At 45.1% G+C, this 10,840-nt stretch overlaps 1 protein-coding gene across 1 annotated transcript; it reads left to right on the top strand.

Moving 5' to 3' along the window:
• The first annotated feature begins 1,964 nt into the window (after positions 1-1,964).
• On the top strand, positions 1,965-6,317 carry ccm2l (CCM2 like scaffold protein). The gene is made up of 11 exons (XM_029157013.3): positions 1,965-2,393; positions 2,734-2,901; positions 2,971-3,054; positions 3,406-3,589; positions 3,661-4,259; positions 4,628-4,757; positions 4,880-4,943; positions 5,220-5,376; positions 5,520-5,658; positions 5,740-5,887; positions 6,079-6,317. Exons 1-11 carry the CDS (start codon positions 2,364-2,366, stop codon positions 6,209-6,211), a joined length of 1,836 nt encoding a protein of 611 aa, XP_029012846.1. The 5' UTR covers positions 1,965-2,363; the 3' UTR covers positions 6,212-6,317.
• The last annotated feature ends 4,523 nt before the right edge of the window (positions 6,318-10,840 follow it).

Raw genomic sequence — 10,840 nt, 5'->3', positions numbered from 1 at the left:
GTGTCTGTGTTTTTCTCAATGATGTGAGAGCTGAAGTAACCGGTGGAGCCTGGTTCCAGACTGACCTGGACCCTCACAGGCCTCGTTTTATTACTCTGCATCTTTGTACAGTTGTGATAGTGAGTTCTTTACGTCTTGGGTCATCCAAGTCCCTCTCTGTTTGCTGTTTGCATGTTCTGTGTCTGTATCCAGGGCGATCTCGTCTACTGACACAGGCTCCAGCATCATTACAGTAGGTACATCTGTAATCTAACACAGTCTAACACAGCAGCTGCAGTTTGAGTTGGAGCAAAAATAAAGGTGCTACTTCTACTATAAGTTCATGATTAAGGTCACAGTGGGTGGTGCATCACACTGGATGATCCCAGTTGTCAATTACAGATCCTGTAACGTAGTGAGCTGAAGAGCCATCACCCCATGGGTTGGACCGATGTTCCATTACACAGTCCGTTTAACATTTACACGCTTCCTGCAGCAGATGACAAAAATGAAGCCTGAGGCTGAGACGGCGCCGACAGGTCAACCACCCGAGGCCCTTAGAGCTTTTATAGGGGGAGCAGAGTGGGGAAAGGATATAGAAGCATGTGACTGGATCAGCTGCCTTTCCATGCAGGTACTTGTGGGCTGACAGCCACAGCATCACTGTCCTTCGTTCTGAGCCTGGGTTGAGTCGGGTCTGGTTGTACTGTACGTTGTATATTACTGTACCTATCATGGTGTGATTCACTGTGATGTGTACATGTTCATGACTGTTTTACCTACAGGACACTGTCAGTCCACAGTTCAGCTGCTTCCAGCTACTCACCACCACACACCTCTCCCATAAGTCATACTTTTTTTTCCAGCCTGTTGTTTATTCATGACGTTGGTTTGATCTGGACCTAAATCTCTGATCTGCTCCACTGAGTTTCCTTTGACATGAAATCTCAAGATTAGATCTTGTTAACTTAGAAGCACAGCAGCAGACTATCTGTCTATTTGGCAGCACCACAGCAGCATTTAGACAATGATTGGAGCAAAGCGTGTCCTACAACAGCACAGTGACATGAAGCACAGCTCCAAGCTCAGCAGGCGCCGGTCAGTCCAGACGTGGAGCTACATCTGGGCCACGAGTATGATAAATAAATATACAAAGGGAAAAAACTATGAAACTCAAAGCTAAAATAAAAACACAACCAGTCTATGAAAATCTAAAGTTTCTCAATTCAAATATAAATAAGTGATTATTGAAATAAATTGTAATATATTTTTACATTCACATTTAAGGTTTTTAACTTTCAAATCTGTTTTTGCAGTTACAAATATTTTTTCATCAGACCTTTCAGACTTTTGGCATAGGGGGCTAACATGGGGGACCTGTCAGAAACTTCTAATGGTCAGGTTGCCTTCATGAACTGTAGGAACTGGGAGGATTATGATCAGGAAGTTTAGACTACCAAGTGTTACCTCAGATCAAAATAGGCATCACAGACAAGGTTTTACCTTTAAATTATTTTAAAACATCCCTCACTCTAAAAACAGTTTAAAAGCCAATAATACTCCTTATGATGCCCGAGCTTTGTCTGTGGTTACCATGGTAACTGTATGATTATTAAGGCCCTATGAGCCTGATCACCATGGTGGAGTTACATGACAGTGTGTGTGTGTGTGTGTGTGTGTGTGTGTGTGTGTGTGTGTGTGTGTGTGTGTGTGTGTGTGTGTGTGTGTGTGTGTGTGTGTGTGTATGTTGCCTCCTGCTTCTGTCACTGTGCTGCTTTCGTCCTCCTGCGTTTTTTACCGCAGCGCTGCCTCCTCGTGGTCAAACCGCGTCATTGCAGACATCATGTATTAACAGAACAGTAAATCATTGCTGAACCTCACATGGTGGCGCCACAGCGGTGTATTGGGAGACTGAATGCTTTTCTCCATGGACTTTCAGGTTACCTTGACAGTCTGTCAGGGACATGACAACCTCCACAACCCTCGTTGGTCTTTGTTTTCAGCCGAGCAGCTCTAACCTCAGTTCATGTTATTGAGTCACAAAACTAACGAACAGAAAGGACAACTTTTTGTTTTAAATTTTGTGTTTGTGTGCTGTTTGGGCAAAGAATGGACCTTATCACACTCTGGTGGAGTTTCCTCTCTGACAGGAAGCTGACTTCCTCTGCTTCCTGTACTCTCCTCCTGTGTCCCCAGGAGGTTCTGTAAAAACCGATTAGTGTCGTGGAGAACGAGACAGAAGTTAGTAATAAGTCGACAGAGAGACAAAAGGAACAATGGAAAAAACAATTGATGGACAGCAAAAGACAAACTGACACAAAAATCCATTCAGGAAGACAGTGGCCAGAACCCCGCTGACCGGTCCAGAGGACGACCAACGCACAATGGACTATGAACCAAAGAAATCTAAGAAGGTACGGTAGCTTCTGTTCTGACCTACTACTTCAGGCAATTTGAGGATCTGTTCCTCAAACTAGTTTTAAGGGTTAAAGTCACTTTTCACCACTTGGAGTCATTGGTTGAAATTCCGATGTGGAAGCTCGGCATCACAAACAACATCAAACACACAGCTCATTAAAAGCATCTACACATGGTTTGTTGTCCAAGCTGCTTGTTGCTGTTTTACACACGACAAACTGACTTAATGCTGCATGTTAACGTTTCCTCCTTTACCCAAACTGGACCTGCTTGCTCCGGCTTGACCCAGACCGCATCCACTGACATGAGCCACTACTGTCACTGTTGGTCTCCCAGGGTTTCGTGTCTCCCATCAAGAGGCTGGTCTGGTCCAAGTCCAGCCGCAGGGCAGTGGATCGAGGCAGCGTCTACCGCCGCCCCCTGCACACCGTCCCCCTCTACCCCCCCGACTACCTCATCCACCCCGAGAGGCTCATCTTCGACTACATAGAGAAGGAAGTGAAGGTAGGATCCCAGAAGAGTGAAGTTGCCTGAGTTGCCGTTAGCAGCTGCCTGACACCTTCTTCTCCACAGTTTCTGGGTCATCTGACCTGGGTGTCTGTGTCGCTCAACCCCTCCAGCCGAGACGAGCTGCTGCAACTGCTGGACACGGCCAGGGTTTGTGATCACCAGCTGTCTGTAGTTAACGACCTCTAAGGTCAGTCATTATTAACCTGCTGAGTCTAGTTCCACTGGAGGTTTTCTATTGTTGCTGTTAAATTTTATAATCAACAAGTTCAGCATTTAAATATGATCTGAAACACATCAGTGAAATCAGTCTGTGATAAACTGACCCAGGTTGATCATTAGACTTTAAACATGCTGAGTTAAGTGATCCCAGTCTAAAAATCATCTGTCAGGTTTATAGGTTAATGAGCTGACCCCAGATCAGCTCAGGAACCGAGATCCGTAACTCTACAGTCTCTGTCTTCATCTGACTTGGTTTCCTGATCCTGTGTGGGTCCGCAGCAGTTGAAGGTGCTGCCACTGAAGACCAGCGTGGATCAGGACTGTATCCTGAGTCTGTCCGCGCGCTGTCTGCTGCTCACGTGGAGGGACAACGAGAAGCTGCTGATGAGGATTCCCACACACGAGGTCGCTGCAGCGTCCTACCTGAGAGACGACTCGCTGCACCTGCTGGTGCTTAAGACTGGTGAGGAACCGGCCGGAGCAGACGCTGTTGCTGGGCGAGTGTGGTGGAATCATCGAGCCCTTCTCCCACAGGTCTCAACGTAGACACGGTGGTTGCCGGGGACGACAGTCTGGACCGGAAAAAGCCAACGGGCCTCGAAGGGCGTCGACAAACCATGAGCTGCAACGCGGACCTGCGACCTGCAGGAGGCACGATGGAGCGGCGCCACACCATCTGCGGAGTCGACTGGAGGCCGTCGCTGTCCAGGAGTAACCATGACAAAAACCAGAACGTGGACCGAGTGGGAGGGGGAGAAAGGGGGAGGGGGGGCAGCTTGGAGAGGAAACGAGTGAGCGGGAGCTGGGAGAGGAGGCAGCAATCACGCAAAACAGGAGGGAGCTGGGAGAACCGAAGAGGGAGGCCCATGAGTGGGAACTGGGGAGTGGGAGTGGGAGTGGGAGGCGGTGCTGGAGGCAGCTGGGAGAGGAGGCACGGGGGAGGAGGCAGCTGGGAGAGGAGAGGAGGTGGAGGTGGAACTGGGGGAAGCTGGGAGCGGAGACAAGCCTGCACTGGAAGCTGGGAACGAGGGAAGAGCTACGGCAGCTGGGAGAGGAGGAACCACAACCCCCTGGAGCCCACGCCCTGCCCCGACGCCTACTGCAACCTGGTGATCCTGGCCGTGGAGAACCGGGTGGGTCAGGTAGATGTGTATCAGCAGCAAAGTGGGACTGGGTGAACCTCCTGGTTCCCAGTCTCACCGCGTTACTGGGCCACACTGGATTATTTGAAAATGAAAGGTCTCATGTTTTAATAAAGTGTGTGTGTGTGTGTGTGTGTGTGTGTGTGTGTGTGTGTGTGTGTGTGTGTGTGTGTGTGTGTGTGTGTGTGTGTGTGTGTGCATACGTGCGTGTGTGCATGCGTGCGTGTGTGTGTGTGTGTGTGTGTGTGTGTGTGTGTGTGTGTGTGTGTGTGTGTGTGCGTGCGTACGTGCATACGTGCATGCGTGCATGTGTGTGTGTGTGTGCATGCATACGTGCATGCGTCCATGCGTGCGTGCAGGAAGCTGCAGAGGAGTACTGCTCTCTGATCTGTCAGATGTTCCAGATCATTTACGGCCATCAGACCATCGAGTGTGTCGACAGGGCCGGGTTTCACCACACCATGCCGGACTGCTACTGGCTACAGAGGAGTGAGTGCATCATGTAGCAAATGTTATTGTTGAATGTTAAACCACTGAGGACATTTACATCAGCATCTGGCTGATTTTACCAGGAGCTGGTTTGTTCTGATCCTAGTCCCTGTTTCCTGTAGGTGACAGCTGTTTGACCGACATGTCCTACAGTTATGATCCAGAGTTTAGCTGTTGCAGCTCATAGTGAGTAGAACCTCACCCTCTTTGCCAGCATTTACTACATAAAATATTCTCATTAGCTCAGTGAGCTGCAGGTTGAAGGAGGACTCACCCTAGCTCAGTCTGGAAGCAGACACATACACATCCATTCATGTGCTGCTGGTTCTGTGTGAGCAGCGCCATAGAGATAATCACCAGGAGGGTCCTTACAGTGTTGAGTGCTATGTGGGTCATGTCTCTGGTCAGGCTCTCTGACAAACATGCACCTTCTAGACACTGTGTGTGTGTATGTTTCTCCAGTGATGGTTCCCAGGACGCCTTTGAGCTCTACTACAGTGAGACGTGCAGCGATTGCTCATCTGTATCGCTGCAGGAATCCCATCACAGTCTGGCGTCAGTCAGTGATGGAGGAGACAGTAACCCCACCCTGCTGCTGATGCAGGAGTACATGATCACCGTGAGTGTGACAACGTGCGTTCACCCGCAGTTTATAGCATGGTCTGTAACAGTGTGTGTGTGTGTGTGTGTGTGTGTGTGTGTGTGTGTGTGTGTGTGTGTGTGTGTGTGTGTGTGTGTGTGTGTGTGTGTGTGTGTGTGTAGCTACGGAACAAGCTGAGTCCGGTGGAGCTCCAGCAGTTTGCAGTGTTACTCAGAGAATACAGACTAGGATCAAACATTGAGCACTTCTGCTCCAAGCTGCTGGAGCTGTATGGAAACAACCGCAGGTTTCTGCTGCTGGGTGAGAGACAAACACAAACACAACTGTACTAATGTACTAATGTATATGTAAATGTTGATTAAAGAGTTCTTCACTTCTCAGGCATGCGTCCATTCATCCCTGACAGTGACGTCAGAGTGTTTGAGAGTTTCCTAGAGAGCATTGGGATTCGAGAGGGTGGAATTTTAACCGATAGCTTTGGACGTATTAAACGCAGCATGAGCAACACTTTGGCCTCAGCTGTGAGAGGGTGAGTGTCCAGCAGGTCGGGAAGCTGGTCTGTTTAATGGCAATAATAAAGCTGGCACAGTAATGCTAATGATATGATGATAGTGAGTGTGGGGTTCAGACAGGCTTCTCTTATTTGGATGCAGTTCAGGTCCAGAATACTTTATATGAAGGGATTAGGAGGCACTGGGTTCAATCATTTTTCTTTTCCAGATATGACAATTGCTCTGTGGCGTCAGGATCTCAGGAATTTAACCGTCGCATCACGGACATCACCCACGACATCCAGGCCCTGGGCTTACAGGACATGCACGGAGACATTGAGGAGGAGGATTACTATCTCTGATGATGAGTCGGATTCCTCTAGTATTTGACTACTGCAACTAGAACATGAACCGTTGACCTAGAACCTATATCTATATGTCTGATTTAATAAACTTGCTTTAAGTATGTGTGTTTGTAAGTACTGTTGCTTCTACTTCTCACATTTTTAACAGCAGTTTTACCTATTTAGCCCAATTCATTAATACACCACCTGAAGCTAAATGAGATTGACTGTAATAACTACTTGTGTCCACTTGGTGGCAACTGAGGATAAACAAGCTGAACAAAGCCCCCAGTGATGGTGTAGAAAAATATAGCTATGGGTGTGTGTTGTGTTTGCATTGGAAGTACAGTAATGTGTATGTCAGTGTGTGTGTGTGTGTGTGTGTGTGTGTGTGTGTGTGTGTGTGTGTGTGTGTGTGTGTGTGTGTGTGTGTGTGTGTGTGTGTGTGTGTGTGTGCCTTAGGACGAGACAGTCCTCTAATGGTGCGTGTCCTGGATGTGTCTGGGTTTCCTGTTACGTGTCACACTACCTTTAAAATGGACATCAATAACATCAACACCTTCAACATCCTGCTCCACTGCATCACAGGCTACAAGCAGACCTTTAGCCCGAACCTTCCATCTGATGAGGAGATTCATCCTCCACCACCTTCACCTCCCTCCTCTGTTGGGAGCAAAGTGCTGGGCCAAACATCTACCTGTTTACCTGCACCAGGTGCTGACTCAGCTGCAGCAACCGCATTCATCACTATTCACCACAGCGAGAGAAGCTGAAAAGGACAGGAGAGCATGGACAGCACACCAGGCCTGAAGCTACGGACCTGCACTGTAAACCCTGATTAAAAAGAACAAGTACAAGATTCAAGATTGAAAATACATTATTAATCCCAGATGGAAATTATTTTGCACGCATTGATTGCTGTCACAGTTAAGGGGTACACACAAGGAGTTAGGGAGATTAAAAATAAAAATGCTACCACATCTACACACACTCACATATATTTAATAGCTAAAGTTTGATTATACATGTTATCGTCCGGATGAAGATCAACCCTTACAGAGGAGGAGAAACTGTACAGGCTGATGGCACCGGTAGGATGGATCTCTGGTGGTGTTCTGTGGAGCACCTAATACTGATCAGCCTGTGGCTGAAGGTGCTCCTCTGTCCAGCACACTGTGTAGGGCGTGGAGGTGTTGTCTAGGATAGAGAGGAGTTGGACCAGCATCCTCCTCTCAGCTACAGCAAGTAGGGGGTCCAGCTCCACCCCAGAACAGAACCAGCCCTCCTGATCACTTTGTCCAGTCTATTACTGTCTGCTACAATGTAAGCAAATCAATCAAATCACTAGTTTTGTGCCATTACTTTGTAGCTCCATAGAGAAGCTTTGTGATTGGCTGCTTCGAAACTGTATGAAAAACACACATTAATGTTATTAAGGCGGTATCATTTATTTTATTCAGCCGTCCACTGACTGTAGTTCTTTCTGACACTGAAAAATCAATTTAAGACTAGTTCTGAATAGAATAGAATTTCAATTCTTAGTTTTCAAAGTTACACATCCTGGGTTCAATTCCTGGAGGCAAAAAGGGTGTTGTGTGTAGTGTTCTCTCTACATGTGTGAGTGTGTGTTTTTTGTCTACGACCCTGCGATGGACTGGCGACCTGTCCAGGGTGTACCCTGTATGTATGGTTGAGCATTACAATGGGGGCTTCTGTTTAATATATTGTAGCGGCCCAGGGGTTACGGGGCGCTGAGCATTGTGGGGCAGTAGGTTTGGGTGACCCTACCTGTGCTGCGATGTGTTCAGGTGTTCAAAAATAAAACTGGCTAGAACTTTGTAATAAAATTTTGTTTTGAATTAACTTAAAATATTAAGTAAATTAGTAAATTATTAATTAATCTAAAATATTAAGTAAAGCCTTCGAAAAAGCATAGTTGACGCTGTAAATATTACTTTTATTATTATTATTACTATGTGAAGGTAATTTGATTTGGTAATTAGTGCATTAAATGTAAAGTTTTAAGTGGAATAATCTAGCAGACAAGTTGATACCAGTGAAGTATTTGAGTTAAATGAACAATGCATTTAGTGTATTGAACTCAAAACACCTATTTCATAGCAATCAAAAATAAGTAGATGTAGCATGTAATCAGTTGTAAGTTATTATGACATTTGACTTTTGAGTTCACCCCATGTATAGGCCACATGCCTCTGGTTTTGCTGATACACAACTTGTGTTACATCTTATTGACCTGTAGGTGGATCAGCTGACATTCACAGCACACCACTACAACTCGTGGTCAAAAAGAAACGTAAAATGTGAAATTTAGGAGAAAGGTAGAATGTGGAATTAAAACGATAATAGCCTTTGATGTTTAATGTAGAAATATGTAGGCCCTGGTGTGAGGGTTGCAGTATTCCCTGGGAGCCTTGCCTAGCCCCAGGGGTCCCTCTGTGACCATGTTACCACACACGCATAACCATGTTACTACACAGACATAATCATACTAATGCATACATGTGTGTACTACCATTGCAGTGGCTGTGATTTGAACATTTCTTTCTGTTTGTACTCTGCAGAGCTTACAGTCGCTGTACACAAACTGGACAATTTTAAAAATAAACTGTCTGGAACAACAAGGCAACCAGAGGTCCTGGACTGGACACGATTAACAGAGCACAAGATGCTGCATACTGTTTAGCCTGTATGTTGATGTTGTAATAATATAGCTAGCTTCTCTCTTTCTCTTCCATCGCATTGACCTGTTATTCTTGCAGCAGCAGCATCATGACCTTCCCATAGTGCACTGCTCTTTTGCCCCTGGTCATCTACTCTGCCAGTCTCACTGAACATCAGGCAGAGCCGTTAGTTTTAGTGAGTCATGTTGGTTTCCTTAAACTGGTTGCGTAAAAGAACATCTGAGAAACCAACAGTGACACACATCAATGCAAGTGCAACACAGTTACTGTAGCTAAACACCTCATTAGCATCTCATGACCCTTAACTGATTAGAAGACAGGATCTGCAAAAAAATGAAACAAAGACACAAAACACATAGTTATTATATCTGTTATAGGTTTACAACATCTCAACACAACACTATTAAAAACTCAGGATGCAGGGACTGTGACTCGCCAGTAAAGGTCAAAGGCCATATGCGTCTGTTGCACAGATAATGATACCAGGAAAAGCTACGAGCTGATGTTCAGCTCTGTAATCAAGACACAACATCGGACGTTTTATAAGATAAAAGCTGTGTGTCCCACTGTATTGAGAATTTAAAAAGGAGATGTTTATAGGAAACCGAAGACCCACTCACAACTTCCAAAGACTGTTTAAGGGTTACGATTGTAAGAGTTAGAATTATGTATCAGCTGTAAACGGTGGTTGGGTAAGGCAATGCCTTATGTCACTGACAGTCCTCACAATGATAGAGGTACAAATCTGTGTGTGTGTGTGTGTGTGTGTGTGTGTGTGTGTGTGTGTGTGTGTGTGTGTGTGTGTGTGTGTGTGTGTGTGTGTGTGTGTGTCAGCAGGATGATGGTAATGATATGATGGTAAATGTCGCTACACGGATGACTGCAGAGATTACAACGCTGTTACCCATGATGAGGATCAAGTCTGTACACACACACACACACACACACAGACAAACACACACACACACACAGACAAACACACACACACACACACACACACACACACACGCACGTGTTTCACATATATGTGGGGACTCACCATTGACATAATGCTTCCGTAGCCCCTTACCCGACACCTAACCTTCACAACTAAAGGCAGACGTCTAACCTTTGCTCTAATCACAACCAAAACTCAATTCTAACCTCAGCTCTAAAATCACAGGCTTATAAAAAAGTGAGGACCGGCCAAAATGTCTTTACTTTGTCAACATGTCCTCGCTTTGGTAGGAAAATATGTTTTTAGTTCTCACTTTGATGCACACGCACGCACAACATTTGTATACTTTGTATACTCCAATATACCGTCATGCTGATCTTTCTTCACACACGTACAATAATAAACAGTATAATATTATATTACATAATGCAAACAAGTAAATCCATTAGGTCAGACTAAATTAAATGATTGCATGTTTGGATTTACGTCCAGCTGTTGTTCCAGCTAAGCTTGGCCGTAAGTCGTATTCATTTGTTGCTCTCCAGATGTAGGGGATGTATGACAACAAAGGGATTAGTGAGGTGCGTCCTTCATCGTACTCAGCCGTCCACTTGGGTGATTATTATTATTATTTATTACATACAGTTAAAGGTACACTGTATGTAACATATCCATGAATATAACTATCAGAAGAGTATTTTTTATTAGTTTTGTTTAATAAGCAGGTACAATGCTCACTTGTTTATTTTTCAGTAACAGATGATAAAGTGAATATACAGTATCTTTAAACAAATATAACATACAATTTTGTTAGATTCACAAACCTGCAAATATAATAATGATGTATTGCAAAACTAATACTTCACTTTATGTAGTGATTTATCTGTTTAAGCTAAAGAAAATAATAGTATGAATTGTCTAAAACTGAAGTAACACAAATAGAAAATGTTCAGTGTCGTTGAGTAAAGTTGACCTTCCACGGTGTCTTTTCTGTAGATGTGTTTCTAC

This window comes from Betta splendens, chromosome 7 (assembly GCF_900634795.4).
Source record: "Betta splendens chromosome 7, fBetSpl5.4, whole genome shotgun sequence".
Taxonomy (NCBI): Eukaryota; Metazoa; Chordata; class Actinopteri; order Anabantiformes; family Osphronemidae; genus Betta; species Betta splendens.
Note: the sequence above shows the minus strand (reverse complement) of the source record. Positions and strands in the feature narration are given on the sequence as shown.